We start from the raw sequence: 24,323 nt of genomic DNA on the forward strand, positions 1-24,323 counted from the left end.
AGTGTGAAAAAACACCTAAAAATCAAAGGCACTCCTTCAAAATGCATGTTTTATTCTGCTATTATAACTCAAAATAACACACTGAATATGGCTCTGTCGCATAATTACTGTTTAAATGCAACTGAACTGGCAAAAAAACTATAACTCCGTACTGACACCTTTCATTTCTGACAGATGACTAGATTGGCAGTGTATTGTGATATCATGATAACGTACCAGGTGTTTCTGCTGTATCGTCCACCCCTGGTGCAGTGTGTCAGGATATGTTTTACACACCTGTCTGTGACCTGTGCTCAGTCATGAGCACCGTGTCTCCCCTCAGGGTCATGACGGAGAGTCTGCCAGCGAGAGAGAGGACATCTACTCTCCTTATCTGACTGGATCTGAATGAATGAGTAAGTCCGGTGTCGTTTGATACAGCCATGCATCACTTCAGCCCAGGTGAGAAGGGGGTGAGAAAAGAAGCCGCATGCGAATGGATTTATGAGCAGCGGCGTAGGGGAGAGCAGGGAGGTGGCCGGGCTGTTGAAATGTGAAAGGTGATGTCATTGTAGCTCTCCTGCCGTAACAGTGAGTGTGAGAGGCTACACAGGGCCGGGCGGTTAACTGAGCTTTCAGCCCTTTGTGTGACTCCTGTTCTGTGGCCTGAAGCACATGAATCCGTGAAGACAGAGAGAGAGAGACAGACAGGTCTCTCTTTTCCTGAGGAGAAAGAGGGATACAGTACCCCATACAGCAGTGGAGATGAGTCTGTGTTTAATGGAAGCACTCGAGGCAACAGTCAGAAGAAGAAGACACTTGCTGAAGCTTAGAGACGAGTTCAGAGAGACTTTGTACAGTTCAAGGAAAGACGTGCTTTATTATTCATCAGATCGTGTGACATATAACGTTGCAAGGTAGTGGCGTTCCCCAAGGGTTAGTATTAGGCCCTTAAGGGTTTTGTACTTTGAGGTGATGTTAAATGAGGTATTGTTGTAGGCCAGGGGTTTATTGGGATTCCCATCAGCTGTGTCAGTTAAACCTAATCCTAGGGTCCACAATGAGAGCAGAGCTCTGCTGTGTTTAGACATTTTAATCAATGCCACAGAAATATACCAATCATCATTGAGCCCAGGAATGAGGATTAGAACCAGTGAGTGTGTGAAACGTGTGTGTGAGTGATTGTATGAGTGTGAAATTGTACACAGTTGTGTGTGTGTGTGTGTGTGTGTGTGAGAGAGAGAGAGAGAGAGAGAGAGAGACTGGATGAATGTGTGAAATTGTCCACAGGTGTGAGTGAATGGGTAAATGTGTAAAACCATTCACAAGTGTGTGTGTGTGTGTGTTTGTAACAGAGTGTGTAAAAATATCCACAAGTGTGTGACTGAGTGAGTGTGTTAAACTGTCCACAGGTGTGTGTGTGTGTGAGTGAATGTGTGTGTGTGTGAATGAGTGTGTGAGTGTATGTGTGTGTGAGTGAATGTGTGAGTGTGTGTGTGAGTGAGTGTGTGTGTGTGCGTGCGTGCGTGTGTGTGTGTGAATGAGTGTGTGTGTGAGTGAGAGTGTGTGTGAATGAGTGTGTGTGAGTGTATGTGTGAGTGAGTGTGTGTGTGTGTGCGTGCGTGCGTGTGTGAATGAGTGTGTGTGAGTGTATGTGTGAGTGTGAGTGTGTGTGTGTGTGTGTGTGCGAGTGAATGTGTGTGTGTGCGAGTGAATGTGTGTGTGTGTGTGTGTGTGTGTGTGTGTGTGTGTGCGAGTGAATGTGTGTGTGTGTGTGTGTGTGTATGCGAGTGAATGTGTGTGTGTGTGTGTGTGCGCGTTCACTAAGTAAATAAGACTCTCAGTATGTTCCCTGTAATTTGTTTTTGATGAAGATCGGTGCTGAGTTGTCGTTACATTCTTCAAAATCACGCCTTCTGCAGGTCATTGGTGAAGAATGGGATTCTGTGTTTTTCAAGAGACGCAACAGTCTTCTCCACAGACCTTTTCCTGGCAGCAGCCGTGCAGCAGACCACACAGGAGAGCAGCGCATACCTCGGCTGATTTCACGTCAGAGTGGAGCGCCCCGAGTCAATTTTCAGAAGAGCTTTAACATTTCGCTTGAAGAGTTTCTCCATATTTGTGGCTAATTGATTTTTTTTGTTGTTGTCGTTGTTTCTGAATATTGAGACATAAAGCATTCTGGGAATTCCCGTCCTCAAACTGACAGGTTTGTTCAGGACCATAAACCAAGCTAGAGCTGATACTCGAGTAGATATTACACATGTTCTCTCAGAGCACAACAGAATAGCACAGCCGTTATAAAAGCTTCTCAGATTGCACCGCGTTGGCATCGAAGCCCTCCTCAAAGCTCAGCTGAAAGTTCAAACCCAGTTCTCCCTCAAATGCCTGGCGTAGTTCACCGAGATGTACTTACCCTGCCATCAAGACATCTCCACCTCGTGTAATTGATCATTATGCAGAGATTTAGGTCTTGGCACAAGCCGCGCCGTCTGCCTCTGGGTTTCACGGGACTCATAAGAAATGACAGCAGCATCCCTTTGAAGATTTATAGACGAGACGGTAAAAAATGAAAGACAAGCTTTAGGAATGAAAGCGCACTATAGACGTTACCTCTCTGAGGAGAAGGGCGTTCTGTCGCTGCCAAACTGACTCACCTTTACTTTCCCAGAGTTTACATCTAAACATTTACAGAAACGCCCTGTCCTCCGCCTGATTAATTAAAGAAGGAAGTTGTTCCGTAATCCTGCCGTTTCTTTGATAACTATTCAGTGCTGATCTGAGTTCAAGCGGAAGCTGCCTGAGGTGATCTGATTATCTGATCTCTGATAAGTCTGATGTTTCCGAAATACACTCAGTGCTCGCACCTGGCGTCTGAGGTGAAATACCTGGAAAAAGAGGCGGAAAATGCACCTCCAATGCCTGAGGGATTTTTATTTTTGGTAAACACAATGTTTATATCTTAACATTCGAGGGGGAATTAATGGAAAGGGAAGTGGGCTTGGGACCGAAGGGTCACCGGTTCGAACCCCTTGCCTGGAACCCCTTGCCTGGCAGGAAAATTGGTAGCGAGGGAGTGGAGGAAAGCTGTCTCATCCATCAACATCCACGGCTGAGCTGCCCTTCAGCAAAACAACAGACCCCTCAACTGACTGCCTGCTGCTTTGGGTGTGTATTCATTGCCTCTAGTGTGTGTTGCCTATTCATCCACCACATCTGTCAGAAGAAACCGTTCTACAGCTCAGTACGCTTGGAGGAGAGCACTAAAGGCTTAATCCCATTACGTCATCTAAGAAAATCCCGGATGGTGACCAGTGAGAGGGAGAACAAAAGAGAGCTGTGCTGTTAGACCAGACTTTATCAACCTTTTCCCGATCACAGCACATTTTAAAATGATGGAGGATTAGTTCGATTTGATTTAGATTTCGATTAGATTTAGTTAAAAACAACGAAAACCAAAAATGTACCCTTTTCATCCATCTGACAGTCAACACACACACACACACACACACACACACACACACACATCATCATCATCATCATCATCATCATTGAGGCCATCATTTTTTAAAGACTCTTTTTTGAAAATAAAATTGTGAAAAATTGTGGATTTTTTTTTTTTTGCTTAAAATAGAAACGTTTTTGACCGTGTCCGCTGTGTCACGCCACGCGATGCAACAATGACCACACGACTCCGATGGAAAACACTGACTACATCTCAGTTTTTAGATGCTGAGAGATGAGATCAGAATATTCGGACTTATTTGATTTCTTGGAATATTCCGACTTTATTCTCAAAACTTTCAGACTTTTTTCTTGGACATTTCAGACTCAGGAGAGTGGCCCCAGGTCCAAACAGGACCAAGGCCCACCACGTCAGCCACCGTTAATCCTGTGAGAGTCAACGCTGGTGCTCGATTGAGGGGAGCTTTATTATGTGAAGTGCGTCACCTTCTTTTGACGAAGTGAATGTAAAAGGCCTCCCACCCCACCATCGACAAACTAAACTGAACCCCCACTTCCTGGTTGTAAATGTTGTGGAGCTGGAATTATTCAGACTTAGCTACAAATATTATTTCTGGCCACGTCACTCTTTTGACGTCATAGCTGCAATTTCCATGACGTTTTGTAAAGTGTCAGCAATGTCGGAATATTTTTGACAAAGCCAGAGGCACTCGGTTGCCAAACCTCTGTGGCGTCACCCACTGAAATCCTGTCAGAACCTAAAGTCCTTCCCAGCGCCGACCCGAACCTGATCACGGCTATTTCCTGCTGTTAGAAGTGTGACTGTCTTCCTAACGCCTTCAGACATCTCAGCGTTTTGAGGCTGAAGCTGATGTGATTGTTTGGGTCTGCTCAGGTTTGGACAGCTGTGGTAAACCTTTGCTCCCACTGGTTTTCCCAGGATTACATTGAAATTGGGAAATGTGAGGGATTTTCTTGCAAACTTGTTTCAGACGGACTGTCTGACTGAATTTATTACTGTGGGATCATGTTACCGACTATTGGTGTATATTTCAAGATTCAGTTTGGAAGATTTCATATTAAGTTTCAAGTTGGTTAACTGGATTAGTCACAAAACAGCTTCACGGGGTTCTGGGCCTGACCACGGAGTAAGCACCGTTAGGGCAACAGTGATATGAGGAAGAACTCCAGATAAGAACCAAAGGGGTTCTCAAAAGGGGAAGCCATCCTCCTGTGGTAGAATTAGAATTAGAATCACTTTATTGGTCACTGTGTTGCACACAGAGGAATCTGTCCTCCGCATTTAGCCCAATCCGTGCAGTGAAACACATTTACACAAACACTAGTGAACACTAGGGGGCAGTGAGCACACATGACTGCTGCGCCCAGGGAGCAGTTAGGGGTTAGGTGCCTAGCTCAAGGGCACTTCTATCTGGGGATCAAACTGGCAACCTTCCGGTTACAGTTTCCTAACCACCAGGCCACGGCTGCCCCCTACACATCAGAGCAGAACAAATAAAGAGCAGTGTTTAAACAGGGAGAAGTATGGAGCAGAGGCGATTGCTCTAAGACTGTAAGAGAAGCTCAGCTTCCCCTAAAATGTCAAAAAATAAGTGATCAAATATATACTGTTGTGTGTACATGTCATTGAATAAATATGCACTACAACACGCTCAACTTTTGTTCAGAATCAGCTTCTTATCACTGGTAAAGACACGGCTTTCCTCTCAGTCATTCCTGCAGCTTCACCGTGCTTTAAACAGTGTCCACAGAGTTCAATAGCAAAGCAGCGAAGTGCAGTGAAACGAGTGTGTTTAGAACGGTGTTTATAAATTACAGCGAGGGGCAGTTGTAGTTAAAGTAAAAGGCGGCACGGTGGTTTGGTGGTGAGCGCTGGGATCTTGGGTTCAAGTCCCATAAGGAAAAAGTTTCCATGTTCTCCCCGTGTCTGCATGGGGGTTTCCTCCAGGGTCTTCAGTTTCCTCCCACATTCCAAAATACTCAGAGGTTATGTGAATTGGCTTCTCTAATAACTGTCCTGATGTGTGAACGCATATCTGTATGGTCTCTCTACCCTGGGTGAGCCCCCTAGTGCCCAATGCGCTAGTCGTTCTTGGTTGAGAGGACGATGTGTGCGTTTGGCTGCTGCTTCTCACCACGGTGTGTATGGACTGAATGTTGAATAGGACGGCGTTCTGTGCGGTGTAAGTGTGAGTGTAATTATGATTAAATAAATAAGCCCACTCTCAGCAGTCAGTCAGTCAGTGGGCGAGAGGGTGAGACACTCTGGCGCATGCAGGAGGCAAGTCGCTCTTGTTTGTTTATGAGGACAGGTAGATTACTTCAGATAGGAGGACTTTCCCCTCACCTTCACAACCGCTCATGAGGTCAAATCAAAGAATGAGAGCAATTTAGAGACATAGCTGAGACATAGCTGAGTGTTTTTTTTTTCCCTCAGAAACTCCTGGTGCGTGGTGGACTCCTGATGTTAATAAATTCGATATCATCTTGAATGGAAGCTTTATGTGCTGGGCTTATCATCGTGATCTGTTCTGCCTTCACAATGAGGGTAAACTCCCCTCCTCCTCAGAGGATCATCCCATAAATCTCAGCGCCGGTGAATTAAGAGCCTCTTTGAACTCCATCCGTTTCTTGCCTGTCATGCGTCTGCTGCCGCGGCCCTGATTTCCCGAGGTTGTGCTTGATTGCAGACAAATAACTGTTGTGTCAGTCAGTCTCCCGTCTTCGCCTTCCACGCATTTCTCCTCCCGTCTGCCGTCTGTGATACGATACTCAAGGTGGTATTGTTTGGAGCATGCCAGGATTAATAAAGATTTGTTCATTCCAAGGTGTCAGATACCGCTGTAAGATGAGAATCTGAACCACAGATAGTTTTTCCCCTGGTCCTCTGCTGTCATTGAGGAATATGGAGTGTGTGGTGAGTTTTCTGAACAGCTGTGATGTGTTTGTAGATTACTCCCATGTCTTAAAGGATTCCTTTATATTTCCTATGATTAAGTTAGAGGTTGGAACATTTTGGTGAAGATTTGATAGTTTTCAGCCACATAGTACACTTTACAGGTTACAGTTCACCTCTCTGAGGTGCGTTAATGTTTACCGCACTGTTCCACACTTCCCTTAGTTAAAATACTACATTTATTCATTCATTCATTGTCTGTGACCCTTATCCAGTTCAGGGTCGTGGTGGATCCGGAGCCTACCTGGAATCACTGGGCGCAAGGCGGGAACACACCCTGGAGGGGGCGCCAGTCCTTCACAGGGCGACACACACTCAAACACTCAGACCTACAGAAACTTGAGTCTCCAATCCACCTACCAACGTGTGTTTTTGGAGCGTGAGAGGAAACCAGAGCACCCGGAGGAAACCCACACAGACACAGGGAGAACACACTACACTCCTCACAGACAGTCACCCGGAGGAAACCCACGCAGACACAGGGAGAACACACTACACTCCTCACAGACAGTCACCCGGAGGAAACCCACACAGACACAGGGAGAACACACTACACTCCTCACAGACAGTCACCCGGAGGAAACCCACGCAGACACAGGGAGAACACACCACACTCCTCACAGACAGTCACCCGGAGGAAACCCACGCAGACACAGAGAGAACACACCACACTCCTCACAGACAGCCACCTGGAGGAAACCCACGCAGACATGGGAAGATGCCATGCCGTCATGTGTGCAACTAAAAATGTACCCAGAAGGCATTGCGTTCTGTTGTACCCCCTCATACTGAGCAAGGTCTACAAATGTAGACATGTAGTGAGTTTATAAACTGTGAGAAATCAAAGCTAGTAGCAGCCATCTTGATGCCAGCCCAAAACTAAAGAAGACAACAGACGTCAAACCTGTCGAGGTGCCACAGGCTACACCCGGGAAGAGAAGGGACATTTACAGTTCTGAATTTCCACTGAACTCTCTTTAAAGCTGAAGTGGTGGAGAGCATGTGTCTCTTCACAGTTAAGGCGAACACATTCTCTGGGACATAAATAAAGAAGGAGGATGCTTCCCCCCCCCTTAAATCTACCTTTTGATGTGGAAATAAAAGCCTCGGTGGCCATTTACAAAAGACCTGGAGGCTGGACGATGAACTCCCACCGCTGCCACCATTAGCGAAACGTCCTAGTCAATTTGCTCCGCTCTCTCAGGTGGGAGGAATAATAATGCAGAGGAATCATAATTGAAAAATCGTCCACAGCTATAACAAAAGAAAATCGAGCCGTGTGGCGGAAAAAAGGCCGGGCTACGCACTTTAATCCTCGTATACGGCCCAAGTGCTTCAGATCATTCCTTTGAAATGGAACAGGGTTCGATTCTATAGCCACGCAAATCTCATTAAAGCAACTATTGTCTGCCCAAATAGAGCAGGAGGAATGGAGCGCTAAGCACACATTTAGTTAAGCTGGACACAGAGTGAGGAAAGTTTAATCTTCGATCTTCTGCTTTTCCAGAGCCGTGAATCCTGTCTCTTTGGTGCTGAAGTGTGTCCCCTGGAGGCGGACAGAAGCTTTCTTTTAGACGTCCTGCAGAAAAGCCTTAGGACACAGTGAGAAATCAGAAGCTGTGCTTTCTCAGCTCGTCTGATTCATAGCATATATAACTCTCCACTGGAATATACAGTACTGCACCGATCAGTGTCCACTCTCTCAGCTCCTCTGACCACACAGGAGCACGTTGTACTTGTTAACCCCCTTTCCCCCTGTTCCTCAGCGCTCAGGACCCCCACAGAGCAGGTGTGATGTGGTGGTGGATCATTCTCAGCGCTGCAGTGACACTGACGTGGTGGTGGTGTGTGAGTGTGTGTTGTGCTGGTGTAGAGTGGATCAGACACAGCAGTGCTGCTGGAGTTTTTAAACCCTGTGTCCACTCTCTGTCCACTCTGTGAGACACTCCTCCCTCGTTGGTCCACCTTGTAGATGTAAAGTCAGAGACAGTAGCTCATCTGTCGCTGCACAGTGTGTGTCGCTCGTCCTCTAGTCCTTCATCAGTGACACAGGACGCTGTCGGCTGGATGTTTTTGGTCGGTGGACTGTTCTCGGTCCAGACACTGAGGGGTTTAAAAACTCCAGCAGCACTGCTGTGTCTGATCCACTCTACACCAACACAACACACACTAACACACCACCACCACCACGTCAGTGTCACTGCAGCGCTGAGGAACAGGTTGAAACGGGGTTATGGACATATGCAGAGCAACAGGTGGACTACTGTTATGTTACTGTAATGGTAGAACTGCAGAGTGCTCCTGTGTGGTCAGTATAGTTTATGTATTAATGCATTCTGTATGTAATCACTTACAGAAAGAAATGTAATTGCGCTTCATTAAGAGCTTCAGAAAAACAGTTTGACTTGGTTGCAATAAGTAACTTTTTATATTTTAACGACTTTACCGTGGCTCTTTCCCAAATCCATTAGTGCAGATCGGGGCAGTGGCCTTCCTGGCCAACCTGCGTACAACAGCTTGAGCTACAAAAGGTCAAAGGTGAAGGCCACGGGTGTCTGGGAGAGGTCTGGAAGGATATCACAAGGTCTCAATCAGGGTCATGACCTCTCTGGCCTCCGGAGGGCACCAACAGGCATCTCCAGACGTTTCTTTCTTTCTCTTAGTTCTGATTGTCCCCGTCTTTGAAGACATAAGTACAGACATACGTCAGGCTTCAGGACGGCTGTCTCTTGAGTTTTAAGATACGGAAAGTTGCTTTTGGCCATGTTTATAAATAACAGTACACTATTCACTGTCAGAAGGTGGAGGAGTAGCATAACTGATACCTACTGTCTCCAAGGAGCCACTGGTCTGTTTGTGCTACCACAGATCTAGCCCTGCTTTCAAGTTTCAGAACTTCTCGGGGTCTGGATTCTCCAGGATGTTGTAATGTTGCGGAGGAAACCCACGCAGACACAGGGAGAACACACCACACTCCTCACAGACAGTCACCCGGAGGAAACCCACACAGACACAGGGAGAACACACCACACTCCTCACAGACAGTCACCCGGAGGAAACCCACACAGACACAGAGAGAACACACCACACTCCTCACAGACAGTCACCCGGAGGAAACCCACACAGACACAGAGAGAACACACCACACTCCTCACAGACAGTCACCCGGAGGAAACCCACGCAGACACAGGGAGAACACACCACACTCCTCACAGACAGTCACCCGGAGGAAACCCACACAGACACAGAGAGAACACACCACACTCCTCACAGACAGTCACCCGGAGGAAACCCACGCAGACACAGAGAGAACACACCAACTCCTCACAGACAGTCACCCGGAGGAAACCCACGCAGACACAGGGAGAACACACCACACTCCTCACAGACAGTCACCCGGAGCGGGATTCGAACCCACAACCTCTAGGACCCTGGAGCTGTGACAGAGACACTACCTGCTGCACCACTGTGCCGCGGATATAAAGTTGTACCTTAAAAACATACATTTTTAAGTGTATATCTTTGTCATGAATAAAATAAACTGTTTACAGACAAATATGTGCTTTAATTACTCTAATCAGTCACGGTTCTACTATGTGGTGTTGACCAGGGCAGAATGGGTTCTCATGTTGGTGTCTTTTTTATGTTCTGCTCTGTAGGTGACAGTGAGAATGTATAAGCGTGGAGCGGAAGGATGGCTTGGAAAACCGCTGACCGGGACAGCCACCATCCCTTCAAACACTCACGTGGTGTTTCGCATCAGCGGAGAGGACCGAGACGCCAAGATACCTGCCCACAACATCCACACCATCGCACTTAGTATCTAGAACCGGTTACAGATGCGTTTCACCACTTACCTCAGCAGTAGCCACAGTATGTTTACTTCATTAGTTTGCACTGAAGCTTCGAGGCTACTGTAGCTAATAGATTGTGTTTGCTTATGCTTCAGATTGTATCATGGTGTTTTGTGACCTCAAACATCTGTGGATTTCGACAATATTGTGTCTATAAAACTGGACCTATTTTACAAAGCAGTAAATCCACCCCTCCAGGAATCCCTGGAATACAGATGAGCAAATCCCTTATAGACATTGTGTTATATTTGCATACAGCATCTGCAAATTCTTCCGTATATTTTACACTGATCATTACCCTAAAACCACTGAAATGCTGACATCAGCCACTCAATGACAAGAACAGACTCAGCCATCGTAGCCTAACTACACAATACCTCCAATGAACGAAGCCCAAGGTGAACTCTGCTGACACGGTGCTGGAGAGAGACTGAGGAAGAGAGAAATGGTGGGAGGCTACAGCAGGGGGCGCTACTCATCACTTCACTGGTGGGGAATCAGTGTGGCTGTCTTCGCACTGAAAATCAAGTTTTGATTTTGGGACATTTGGGAATATTTTTGATCTACGTTTGGTTGAATCCGTGGATGTCTGGATTACGTTAGCAGCCAGTTCAATTTTGTCTATAGTTTTAATTACGTTTTTATAAACAGAGCCTTGTAGCTCCAGTGCAGACTACATAATCCATGTTGCTTCCTTGTTGGCTGGTGGTTCAGTGTGAAAAGGATGCATCCTAGATATCTCCCTCAACCCTATGCAGGTGCTTCAGGCTGTGGTGTAGGGGAAGGGTGTAGGGTTCAAGTCGCCACTGTTTGACACAGAAGCATGAATTGCCCTTTGGTGAACTGAAGCCGGGTGTAGGACAAACCTATGAGTGATTGTTATTATTATGTATTTCTTAGATGTACCTTTGGTATTTTTAATATCTGTTTACCAGCTGTGCATTGCCAAAACGATGAAGATAGTGATGATGATATTTAATATACCTTTAACCATGAGTGCCTTGCAGTAGATCAGTGGCGTTTACAGTCAAACACATTCACCCTGGGCAGCAGCTCCACACACACACACACACACACACACACACACACACATACACACGGTGTATTTATGAAGATGGTAATTAAGCACTCAGCCAAACAGCAACGGCTCATCTTGACACAGTTTGAATAAAGAATCCATTTGTGACCTGCTGCATTGTTATTTCGGAGTGAAACCCCGGAGCAATGGCTGGAGCACAAGCCACGTAAACTCCAGCAGGATCCGCGCCCCACACCGTCGCACTCAGAAACCAAGCCTCATCCCACTCTCGCACCTATTATGGAAATCAGGACGGTTAAGCTAATTAGCGTGGTTAATTTTCTCTTGTTGTGAATGGCGAGTCTAGTGCCGGCCTGCACTTTAAAGCAGCAAATTAATTAGCGATTGTGTCAGTGAACTCGTCGGAGGCTCAGTGGATGGGGCTCTGGAGTGAGACGCTGAGGATGGGAAGGTGCAGACTGTAGCTCTCTAATGGATTTGTAAAATTGATCACACTGGCTTTCAGAACACTTCATTTGTGGTGTTGAACCTTGGCGGAATATCGCTTTCTAATCAGACTGTAGCTGTTGCTTTTGCATCCCTGAGACCGAAGACTCAGATACTGAAAGTAGAGGTGGACAGTTGGAGATGATCAAGAATAAAGAATGTGCTTTTGTAGACACCCATTTTACATTCTCTGAGACGTTAAGGAGTCGCTTCAAACTTCAACGATGTGTGGCCTCCACCTGGATGATGTGACGGCAGTCTGTTCACCACACATCAGCTATTGGTTTGAGAGGGCGTGGCCGAGCTGGTTTATTGAAGACGTGGACAGTCAGGAGGACAGAGGTGACCCCCGGGGCAGATTTAGCTGGACATCAGGGTCACACCCAGTGTCTGTCATGACCTCAGAGAGTCAAGCATCTCATCGAAGGACGGTGGTGTTTATTCACTACAGTGTCCCAGTCACTGAACCCAGGCATTGGGATCCAAACAGACCCAACACCACCTCCCGCAGCGAACCAAGCTTTCCTAGGAGGAGGTCTCCCAATTCCAGTCAACCAGCCCAGCTTCAGTGGATCGGCGTGTTCTGCTGCCCTGGTGCTAACGTTTGGAATATATATATATCATTCGGTTTTACTAAGCAGCCGTTACCCTACATTTGGTTTCAACTGAAGGAAGTTCTGCTTAAACTCTGCCTGAGCTCATATAACAGAGCAGCAACACAAGAGAACCCCAGCTAAAAGAATAAAAACTGGCTTTGCTCACATGCCACATTGCCAGCTAGCACAGGCATCTATCAGCTGATATGATGGATCTGTGCAGTCGTCATTCTCTATCGGAGGGTGGAGGGTGTTCACATGATGAGCTGCCTTCCCTTTAACCTGCAGATCATACGAGTAACAGAAGGTCTTTATCTATTGCTCCATTCATGGGTTTGCATTCTCCGGCCCTTAAAATCAACGCCAACAGCTAACAGTGCCATTTAGCATTTCTGGCTTTAGCATCTAGTGACTTTAACGTAGCTGTTATAGACATAGCTTGGAGCCTAAAGCGAACTGGAGGATGGGACGTTACTAACACACTGATGGGATCTTTCTGAATGGAGGCTCTCCTGCTCAAACTGCATTATGCTGCACTCAAAGTTTGCTCAGTCACAAATGGCTGTTTATGAACTTGCCCCGGAGGGGAATGTGTGTGTCAGTGTAAGTATTGATGCTCAACATTGACTGGCCATATTATCAATGAAAGGTAATGCATAGCCATAGGGGACTGTAGGGTCCCTGGTTCTTTTGTATTTTGAATAAATCTGTTTGGTTCTTCTGCTTTTTTAAAGAGTATGTCAATAAGCATGACGGCTAGCCTCAGGTTTAACCTTGCAGAGATGTAGCGGAGCATAAAAACACTGCTTGTTTGTATTCAGGTAAGAATTGTTTATTTTATTTCTGTTATATTCCTCATCACTTTCGGTTTGTTTGCCTCTTTGTATGTTTTGCTGTTTTCCCAAAAATTAAAAGACAGTTTTGATGATGAACAGAGCTGTGATTGACTCCGTAATATCTGTGGAACTGTACAACATCAAGAGGGAAGCATTTTAGGCAGAATTCCTCATATTTTAAATGTTGAAAATAAATCTCACTGATCAAATAGCTATTCAGAGAAGGGCTGCACAGTAAATGATCTCAGCATCATCATCGTGATGTGCAATAGTCCCATCACAGGGATCACGGGGTTTGGTCTGCTTGCAAAGCTCACAGATCCAGCTCCTCGGACTCAGAAGAACCCGAAATAACTCCTGAAAATATCCAGGGAATTATGACAGGACATGTCCCGGAGTTGCCTTTTCACACACGTATGTAGTGTACAGGCAGAGGGTTTTCCATGTCAGCTGTGTTGTTGCAGCTGGAAATGCCATGTGTGTTTTTAGGCATGGGGCAGCGCCATGAATGGCACAGCATTTCACTGGGAATACTCTGGAACATTAGCGGCTCTGTTCACACATGGGCTCACTCGGATATTACCTGGATTTTGTACTTGGGGGCTGGCAGCTAATGTCTGGTACAAATATTACAGACATTTGCGTTACACATACAGCCCTTCTGGAACATTTCTGGGTTACTGTGCATGTGTGAAAGGCTTTGAACACTTGGTGAGGGGAAACCCCCACCTAGAGGAACAGGGGGGAATTGCCTCGCACACTGCCGGGGACCTGAAAGTACAAAATAAGACGACCTTGTTGACCTAGTTGATGGTGCCAGGCATTCCCTCGCTTAAGGGCAAGGCCTCCCTGGTTCTCCAGGCTGAAACTTCCCTTGCAATTGGCTCCTCCCTTTTGAATTTCAGATTTTCTGTTGAAGTACAAGCAGATTCGTGGTTTCTTTAAACATCCACATAAATGCATTGATACATGTAAGCATTGTAATGCCCATGAGTAAACAAATCTCAAGCTGAATCAGATCCTACCCCCTTTTCCATAACTGTTCTGGGGAAGATTTGGAGTTTGTTTGTGCTGAGAGGGGCTGGAGTTGTCCCTCAACAGGTCCCTGCAGTCCGAGGACAGGTGGTGTGTGTGCGGAGTGTGTGGGGCTGGACACTGAAGCTGAGCTCAGGGACAAAGGGCTGCTCTGTGGCTCGTGCTGGAGCTTGGTGGAGGGTGACGTTTCACTCGAGATTAGACCCGAAAGCGAAGCAACATGCAAAGCTGAAATCTGATCCCAGTGCGGAATTCCACAGGCGGAGCTAGCATCAAGGCCAGCTCTGTTTTCCAGGGAATTCTGACAGGATATTGAGCTGAAATTTTCGCTCGTCAGCGTCCGGCCACGCCCCAAACTGACCCCTGCAGACGGCTTTGTCTGAAACCTGGCTCTTCATGCATGACGGGACTTTGTATACCTCCAGCTATCTTTAATTCTCATTCACTTCCATCTGTGTTTGATCATTATTCATGTTTACGTTAAAGGAGCGTTTTGATTGGAGGAAGGACTGGCTCATAGTCCCCAGCACTGGGTAGTTTCTACTCTTCTGAGGAGTCTTTTTTGACCAGATGTTAGGAATTTACTGTGAGGGATTGATGGCATTAAGCCACATAAACATTAGTGAAGTGATGCAGTGATTAGCTCTGGATCACAAACACCACTCCAACTCATCCCTAAGGTACTGGATGGAGCTCCGTCACTCCAGAGAACTGCTTTATACCCACTGCTTGGCATTGAGCATGTTGGACATAGTGTGTCCCGTTCTATAGGTCAGTGCCTTTCTATGGAAACTACCCAACCCAGTGTCTGTCCACAGTGGACATCACTAATTATAAAGAGTGTCCACCAACTCAGTCACTGGAGACGTGTCCAGGTGAGAACGATTCTGTTACCTCCCAGTTCCTCCCCAAATCAATGACCCTCTCATGGCCCCCTCCTGACCTCGACCTGGAGCAGACAAACTCACTATTGGCTGCTCTCCAGAGCAGAGCTCAGGGGTCATCGCCTTGACCCTTCCAGCGTCCGGCACTTGAACCACAGAGATGAGGGACAGAAGGAACAGGACTTGTCTTTTAAAGTCCATTCAAAGAGCAGATGTAAAAGCATCGCCGAACACAGGGCCTTTTTGATGGTCAGATTGCCGACAGGTAACTTGTATATGATACGATACGCCCCTCGGTGACATTATATCTGTTCCAGGTCAGGACCTTTCCGACGTGGTGAGTTTGGCGAATGCAACTGCTCTGCAGACATCAGGATCCTTGGGGAAGATCCAAATGTGGCACGGATTCAGTGACCAGTTTCATTTTAACGTGAGAGTTCCTTTGATAGATGAGGATCCTTTGAGGATGTCCAGTGTTTCTCAGTCAGTGTTTGAGATGTAAACAATGTCATTCAGTTGATCCAGTCTGGAAGAGTGTACAAGCCCTGTCTTGACTTTGGGACCATGAGGGTTTTGAAAATATCTCCATTCACAATAAAAAGGCTCTCACGAGAAAGGCAGGAGGTTCAGAGACAAGAGAATGAACCTGGACCTTCGTACAATTCCCCCTGTGGGCAGATTCACACACTCACCCAGTCACTCACACACTCACCCAGTCACTCACACACACACACACCTGTGGACAGTTACACACACTCACCCAGTCACTCACACACACACACACACCTGTGGACAGTTACACACACTCACCCAGTCACTCACACACTCACCCAGTCACTCACACATTCACACCTGTGGACAGTTACACACACTCACCCAGTCACTCACACCTGTGGACAGTGTCACACACTCACCCAGTCACTCACACACTCACACCTGCGGGCAGTGTCACACACTCACACGGTCACTCACACACCCGCACCTGTGGACAGTGTCACACACTCACCCAGTCACTCACACACACACTTGTGATCAGTTACACACACTCACCCAGTCACTCACACACACACACCTGTGGACAGTGTCACACACTCACCCAGTCACTCACACACTCACACCTGTGGACAGTGTCACACACTCACCCAGTCACTCACACACACACTTGTGGACAGTTACACACACTCACCCAGTCACTCACACACCCGCACTGTGGACAGTGTCACACACTTACCCAGTCACTCACACACACCTATACACACACACACGCCTGTGGGCAGTGTCACACACTCACCCAGTCACTCACACACTCACACCTGTGGACACACACCCAGTCACTCACACATACACCCAGTCACTCACACATTCACCCAGTCACTCACACACTCACACCTGTGGGCAGTTTCAGACACTCACACACTCACACCTATGAACAGTGTCACTCACACACTCAATGTGTTACCGGAACTGTGTTACAGCGCCACAAACTGTGTCTTTTACACAAAAGCACGTATAATGGTCCCAAAAGGAGATGATAAAGTGGAGTGTAAGAAGGAGGCAGAGGTGTGTGTGACTGTGTGTGACTACAGCAGGCCACCGCTGCGCAAACTGAACCCAAAAGCCTTAACTACAGTTATCACAAACCTCTGTGTGCTAAAAAAAACACAGTGGCTAATCAACTCCGAGTCGTGTCCTCGTTACACGGCACCGCCTCATCAGTGGCAGAGCAGCGAGACGGTCCAGGAGCCGGGCTCCTGCTGCAAGGGTTTATTAAAAGGTTAAGGAGAGCGATGGGCCGAGTAATGCATCATTACAGCGCTCTTCCTTTTCAAAGCGTGACATCTTTTGATATATTTTCCCTGTTCAGAGGAGCGCTATTGTGGGGAAATGTGGTGATTTGGGCCGCCTGGGTTTTTTTCTCTTTTTTTTTCCTTCCTGGGGGCTTTTTACGGGCTCCTTCTGATCCATCTACTGCGGTGGTTTGATGAAAGATGACGAGCCTCGTTTTTCTCGCCACCTATTCCACACCAATGCCATTTCATTAAAGGCAACAAAGCATTCAGAGGGGCTTTCAGATACAGATGTGACTAAATTTTGTCTCACCTCCACCTTTTTACCTTCCACCCCCCTCCCCCCTCCTCCTCCCACTCGGTTCCGGGGGTCGTCTATTGTGCGAAGGAAATGGCTGAACTTGTTTGGGAGCCGCATCCAAAGAGGAGCAAGAGGAGGAGGAATAGAAGGGGGATGAATGATTAAAGGAGCTCCTTTTTTCGTGTGTTTACAAAGAAGTGAAGAGGAGAGAATTCAGGTAATACTGCATTAAAAAAGAGTGGGGGGAGAGAGAGAGAGAAAGAGAGCAGGGCGCTCCGGGGAGAATAGGCTGCTCTCAAAGCTCTATTAAAAGCATCAAACTTGTTAAAACCTTTGGAGGACAAGAGGCAGGAAATCAGCCTGTGAAATGAAGCCACTCTGCCAATTACTGCCCTGAATGAGTCCCACTGTTCACCGCCTTTGTGTTCATCCCCACCAGCCTCTCTCTCTCTCTCTCTCTCTCTCTCTTTCTCTCTCTCTCTCTCTCTCTCTCTCTTCTCTTTCTCTCTCTCTCTCTCTCTCTCTCTCTCTCTTTCTTTCTCTCTCTCTCTCTCTCTCTCTCTCTTTCTCTTTCTCTCTCTCTCTCTCTCTCTCTCTTTCTTTCTCTCTCTCTCTCTCTCTCTCTCTCTCTCTCTCTCTCTCTCTCTTTCTTTCTCTCTCTCTCTCTCTCTCTCTCTCTTTCTTTCTCTCTCTCTCTCTCTCTCTTTCTCTCTCTCTCTCTCTCTCTCTCTCTGTGCGCATGCGCGAGCGTGAGCGTTGGAGTGAGCGGAGCGTTGTGATTGAGAGCGGTTGGCGTTTTTTTTGCCAATTTTTTTTGTGCGTGTGCGTTTTTTTCAGATTTTTCTGAAGTTTGTGTGAGTGTGCGTGTGTGAGGTGTGTTTGGTAGTGTGTTTGTGGAGCTAGGGCCTGTGGGGGAGTCTGCTGTCGGCGTTTGGCGGAAGCATGGCGTCCTCCCACACCCTGTTGTGTGAGAGTCTGACCCGCCGGCACGCGGTGAAGGTGGAGTGCCGGGCGAGTATGGAAGAGTGTGGTACGGCGGCGGTAGATGTCGTCGGCCACGAGAACATGGTTTCCATCTCGAAAATGAGCAACGCGTTTGTTTTGTTTTTTGGTTAACGAGCAGTTCGCGGCTGCTTTGTGGAAAAAAGGGTTAATTATTAATGACCAGTTCACGCCTGTTGCTGCCCCTGAGTACCCCGTCCAAAAGGATTATTTTGTCCAACGTCCCTCCCTTCATTAAAGATGAACACATCGCTCAGGAGCTTTTCCGCTTTGGGAAGCTCGTCTCCCCGATCAGGAAGATCCTCATAACCTGTAAGTCGCCCTTACTTAAACACTTGGTGTCTTTCAGAAGATCTGTTTTCATGGTGTTGAATGGAGGAGCTGAAAGTTTGGACTTAGTCCTGAAGTTTAAAGTTGATGGTTATGTTTATACAGTTTTTGCTTCGACTGAAAATAGTATGAAGTGTTTTGGGTGTAAACAGGTCGGACATCTTATTCGTGACTGCCCTGGACGAGTTAATACAGGTACTGGAGGGGACAGGGGGTACTGAGCGGTCGGGGCCTGTAGTGGCTGTGCCTGCGGTGGTCGTCCCCCCTGCGACTGCTGCTTGGCCGGCTGCACGGACCCCGAACAGTACAATGTCACCACCGGGGGGGGTCCGCTGTTGGGGTGGCTGCCGGGGACGTGCTGGCCACGGTGGAGCCCTTTTTCAGGGGGGCCCTCTGTTGGGGTGGCTGCCGGGGCCGCGTTGGCCGCAGCGAAACGCTCTTCGGCGGGGACCTCTGTTAGGGGGGCTGCCGGGGCCGCGTTGGCCGTGGTGGAGCCCTCTTCGGTGGGGGTCCGCTGTTGTGGTGGAGCACTCATCAGCGGGGCCTGCTGTTGGGGGGGGCCTGCCGGGGCCCCGTTGGCCGTGGTGGAGACCTCTTCCGTAGGGTCCGACGTTGCTGGGGGTGGCTGCTGGGGCCGCGCTGGCGGTGGTGGAGCCCTCTTCAGTGGGGCCCTCTGTTGGGGTGGCTGCCGGGGCCGTGGTGGAGCCATCTTTGGCGGAGCCCTCTGTGGGGGTGGCTGCCGGGGTCGGGTCGGCCGTGGTGGGGCCCTCTTCGGCGGGGCCTGCTGTTGGGTGGAAGCTGGGGCCGCGTCGGCCGTGGTGGAGCCCTCTTCGGCGGGGCCTGCTGATGGGGTCGTCTCCCGGGGCCGCGGTGGCCGCGGTGGAGGCCTCTTCAGCGGGGCCTGCGGTTGGGGTGACTGCCGGGGCCGCGTCGGACGCGGTGGAGCCCTCTTCGGCGGGGCCTGCTGCTGGGGTGGCTGCTGGGGCCGCGTCGGCTGTGGTAGGGTCATCTTCGGTGGGGCCCTGCTGTTAGGGTGGCTGCCGAGGCCGTGTCGGCCGAGGTGGGGCCCTCTTCGGCGGGGCCTTGTGGGGGGGGCTCTGGTGGTGTTTACGTGGAGGAGAGGGACGGAGGGGTGCAGCACAGCTGTTCTGAACTGGCTCCAGCCCGAGAAGCAGAACAGGAGGCTGGAGGAGTAAACCTGATGGAGGTTGAGTCCGTTTTTAAAATTCCTCATAAGAGGAAGAAGAGGGGCCAGGGAAAGGGAAAAAAACAGGCCAAACAAGATGTGACGGCAGTGGACGACAGAGACTCGGACAGTGAGGGCTCTCTCTCTGACTCGGGATGGTCTGTGTGCTCCCAGGAAGAGAACAGGCCTCAACTGTACACTGTTGAAGAAATTAGAAGTTTTTACGAGTTACTAAAGGACAGAAGGGTGTGAGGGTGGAGGAACATTTCCCAGACAGTGTACAGTTCATACGGGACGTCAAACACTTGCGGAGGGAGGGGGTTTTTACGGAGCAGGAGACGTTTAGACTAAAAAAGTTACTGACCAAACTGAACAAAGTGCAGTGTGAAGACGACTCCTGAACGGACTTTTATCTCTGATTGTTTTTGTCCCCTCTTTTTTACCTTTTTTAATGGAAGGTTTTCAAATCGCCACCTTAAATATTAATGGGGCAAGGGACTGTGAGAAAAGGGCAAAGTTTTATGAGCTGGTTAAGCACAAACGTATCGATGTTGTATTTGTGCAGGAAACCCACAGTGATGTGGAAAATGCTGCTGAGTGGGCGAAGGAGTGGAGTGGGCTCGCTGTTCTAAGCCACAACTCATCCCTTAGCGGTGGGGTGGCACTCCTTTTCTCACAGTCTTTTATTCCGGTCTCTTATACAGTGGAGGAAGTTTTAAAGGGGCGACTTTTAAAAGTGAGGGCTGTCTTTGAAGAAGACACTTTTGTTTTTATCTGCGTCTATGCTCCAACACTAGGAGCTGAGAGGTTACTGTTTTTAGACGCACTGAGCTCTCTTTTAAAAAGTTGTGACTCCACAGAGTTTTTAGTCTTGGGTGGAGATTTTAACTGTACAGCACACAAAACAGACCGGAATCATGGCGAACCTCACGCGGCTTCACGGAAGCGTCTTTGCGAGATGCTGGAGGCCCATGAGTTATGTGATGTCTGGAGAAGTTTCCATGATGAACAAAGACAGTACACATGGGCCCACAGTAAAGATAACATGCTCTCGCTGGCCAGACTGGACCGCTTTTATTGTTTTAGACACCAACGATCTCTTTTTACACGGTGTTTTATTGCCCCGGTAGGAATCTCTGACCACTCTATGGTCCAGGGAACTATCTTAAAAACAAAGGTGAAGCCGCGGAGTGCGTACTGGCATTTTAATACCACGCTTTTAGAAGATGCCAATTTTAAAGAGTCTTTTACCTTTTTCTGGGGTGTTTTTAGAGCAAAGAGAAATGATTTTACCTCTGTTCAGCAATGGTGGGACGTAGCCAAAGCCAATGTTAAATTATTCTGTCAACAGTATACTCTCAATGTCACGAGGGACATTACTAGGTCACTTAAAGCTCTGGAGATTGGAATAGTGGGGCTCCAGGGTCTTGCGGAGACCACAGGAGATTTAGAGCATATTAGAGCTCTCAACAAAAAGAAGGCTGCTCTGGCTGATTTATTGGGTATAACAGCACAGGGGGCGCTGGTCCGCTCACGCTTTCAGTGCGTGAATGAACTGGATGCTCCTTCTAAGTTCTTCTTTAGTCTTGAGCGTAGAAATGGACAGAAGCGGTACATGCACGCTGTGCGATCAGAATCAGGGGATCTCCTTAATGATCCTGCTGACATTCGCAAGCGAACAGTCAGCTTTTTCTCAAAGCTGTATGAGAGCGAGCGCACGGCGACGCAGGAGGTGGAGGACAGGTTCCTCAGGAATATGACCAGACTGTCGCAATCGGCAGCGGCGCAGCTGGATGCTGAACTCTCATTGGAAGAGCTGCATGAGGCCCTCAATGGTATGGAGAATGGTCGCGCTCCTGGCATTGATGGCCTACCAGTAGAGTTCTACAAGACTTTCTGGTCGGTCATCGGCCAGGATGTGCTGGAGGTCCTCGGGTGCAGCATACGTGATGGAAAGCTTCCTTTGAGTTGCAGGAGGGCGGTGCTGACGCTGCTGCCGAAAAAGGGGGACCTGTCCGAACTGAAGAACTGGCGCCCCGTGTCTCTGCTGTGCGCCGATTGTAAACTGCTCTCGAAAGCATTGGCCTCGAGACTGGCGAAGGTGATGGAGCAGGTGGTTCACTTTGACCAGTCGTACTGTGTACCCGGTAGGTCTGTCTTTGACAACGTTTTTTTAATTCGTGATGTTTTGGACGTCTCCAGGCTATTGGGGTTAAAGACTGGTCTCATATTTCTAGACCAGGAAAAGGCTTTTGACCGGGTTGAACACGGGTATCTCTGGAAGGTTCTGGAGAGCTTTGGGTTCAACCCTGGTTTTATTGCCATGATCAAGGTTCTGTACGGTGACATTGAGAGTGTGCTGAAAGTTAACGGTGGTTTATGTGCTCCTTTTAAAGTTTTTAGAGGGATCCGACAGGGCTGTTCACTGTCGGGTATGTTGTACTCACTCTCCATTGAGCCCCTGCTCTGTAAGCTGAGGGAGGGACTGGAGGGTTTTTATGTTCCAGGTTGTACTGCCCCATTACATGTCTCTGCTTATGCAGACGACCTTGTTGTTCTTATAAGTGCTCAAGATGATGTAAATGTTTTAGTTGATGTTTTACATGATTTTAACATTTTATCCTCTGCAAAGGTAAACTGGGCAAAGAGCGAAGCAGTTTTACTCGGGGACTGGGAAGGTGAAGAACCCAGACTCCCTGATGGACTGGCCTGGGGGACGGGCGGGTTTAAATACCTTGGTGTGCATTTGGGGGACAGTGTAATTGAAGAAAGGAATGCTGGAAAAGGTGAAGGGGAGACTCAACAGATGGATGTGGCTGGTCCCTCAAATGTCATACCGAGGTAGAGTTCTCATCATCAACAACCTGGCTGCGTCCTCCCTGTGGCATAAACTGGCGTGTGTCGATCCCCCACCAGGCCTGCTGGCCAATCTTCAAGCTATGCTGGTGGATTTTTTTTGGGATCGACTTCACTGGGTTCCTCAGGGAGTTCTTCATCTTCCCAAGGATGAGGGAGGGCAGGGGCTCATTCATTTAGCCAGCAGGGTGGCTGCCTTCCGCCTCCAGTTTGCACAAAGACTGTTTACTGGCCCTAAGGAACTGGTTTGGAGGGAGGTAGCCTGCAGGATCCTGCACACAGTGGGAGGCCTGGGGATGGACAGGACCCTGTTTTTAATGAACCCAAAGTTACTGGACACTGCTGGTTTACCTGCATTTTATTGTGGGCTTTTTAAAATATGGAGTTTTTTTAAAGTCAAAGGACCAGAGAGTACAACGCTGCACTGGCTGCTGGAGGAACCTCTGCTTCACGGCGCCCGGATGGACATTTCAGGCCTGTCGACTCCTGCACTGACCAGAGTCTTGGTTTCTTCGGGGGTCACCACACTGCGTCAACTGGTGGACACTGCGGGACCTGATCTTTCCGGTACAGAGAGACTGACTGCACGGTTAGGCCTGAGGTCTCTGCGCGTGGTATCTCGGTCTCTGTGCAAGTGGAGGACAGCGTTGACCCCTGAGGAACTTAGGATGTTGATAGACTACGGTGCAGGGGTGATTAGGCCTGCAGAGGACGACCCCTTTCCTGCTCTCATCCTGGCCCCTGACCTGGAGGACTGCGAGGGGCCCCTGCTGGAGTGTAAGGGGGAGTCCTGTATGAAGTTGGACAGTGCATCCGGGAAGCTGCTGTACAGAGCATGCGTGAAAGCTCTAAACAAAAAGAGACTGAATGGGAGGGTGGACACGCCGTGGAGGGAGGTTCTATCTCTGGGTGATAATGTAAAGCCTGAGTGGAGAGCGTTGTACAAGCCACCGTTAACAAAAAGAGCTGCTGACCTCCAGTGGAGGGTTTTACATGGGATTTTACCTGTCAACTCTTTTATCTCTGTTTTAAACCCTGAGGTTGCACCAGTTTGCCCTTTTTGCACACAGAGGGAAACTGTCTTTCACGCTTTTATGAGATGTTTTAGGCTACGTCCCCTTTTTGATTTTTTACAGACAGCTTTTATGGCTTTTAATGTGATTTTTACCGTGCACACTTTTATCCTGGGTTTTAAATACAACAAGAAGGAGAGGGCCAAGAGCCAATTGTTGAATTTTATCCTTGGTCAAGCGAAACTGGCCATTTACACCAGTCGGAAAAACAAGGTGGAACAGGACACTGACAGTGAGGTCATAAGGGTTTTTATCAGACTGGTGAGATCAAGGATTTTTATTGATTTTAATTTTTATAAGTGCATGAAAACTCTGGAGGTGTTTGAGGAGGTGTGGTGCTGTGGGGGAGGGGTGTGTTCTGTATGTGATGGTGAACTAATTTTTAATCCAGTTTTCATTTAAATGCACTTTTTTTTTATATATACCCAGGTTTTATAGTGTGAGTGTTGTTTACAAGTAGTTTTTATGTTTCAAAATTGAACTTGGACGAATATTGAGTCCAACTGTTGATAATAAAGGACCCTAAAAGTCAAAAAGTCTCTCTCTCTCTCTCTCTCTTTCTTTCTCTCTCTCTCTCTCTCTCTCTCTCTCTTTCTTTCTCTTTCTCTCTCTCTATTTCTCTCTCTCTCTCTCTCTG

The 24,323-nt window shown here is 48.1% G+C and overlaps 1 protein-coding gene across 4 annotated transcripts in view; it reads left to right on the forward strand.

Annotated features, from left to right (window-relative positions):
• Positions 1 to 13,270, forward strand: part of si:zfos-911d5.4 (uncharacterized) — a 40,537-nt gene extending 27,267 nt beyond the window's left edge. Inside the window, exons 7-8 of one of the 4 annotated variants that reach the window (XR_010801865.1) lie at positions 10,081 to 12,999; positions 13,131 to 13,270. Coding sequence is in view for 3 of the 4 variants with exons in the window: in XM_066663724.1 (XP_066519821.1) it covers positions 10,081 to 10,248 (168 nt within the window). In the remaining variant the exon portion in view is untranslated. Of the gene's footprint in view, positions 1 to 322; positions 396 to 1,901; positions 2,008 to 5,902; positions 5,972 to 10,080 lie in introns of those variants that run through there. The other 3 variants (XM_066663725.1, XM_066663724.1, XM_066663726.1) reach the window with 3 other exon arrangements.
• The last annotated feature ends 11,053 nt before the right edge of the window (positions 13,271 to 24,323 follow it).

This window comes from Hoplias malabaricus, chromosome 3 (genome assembly GCF_029633855.1).
Source record: "Hoplias malabaricus isolate fHopMal1 chromosome 3, fHopMal1.hap1, whole genome shotgun sequence".
Taxonomy (NCBI): Eukaryota; Metazoa; Chordata; class Actinopteri; order Characiformes; family Erythrinidae; genus Hoplias; species Hoplias malabaricus.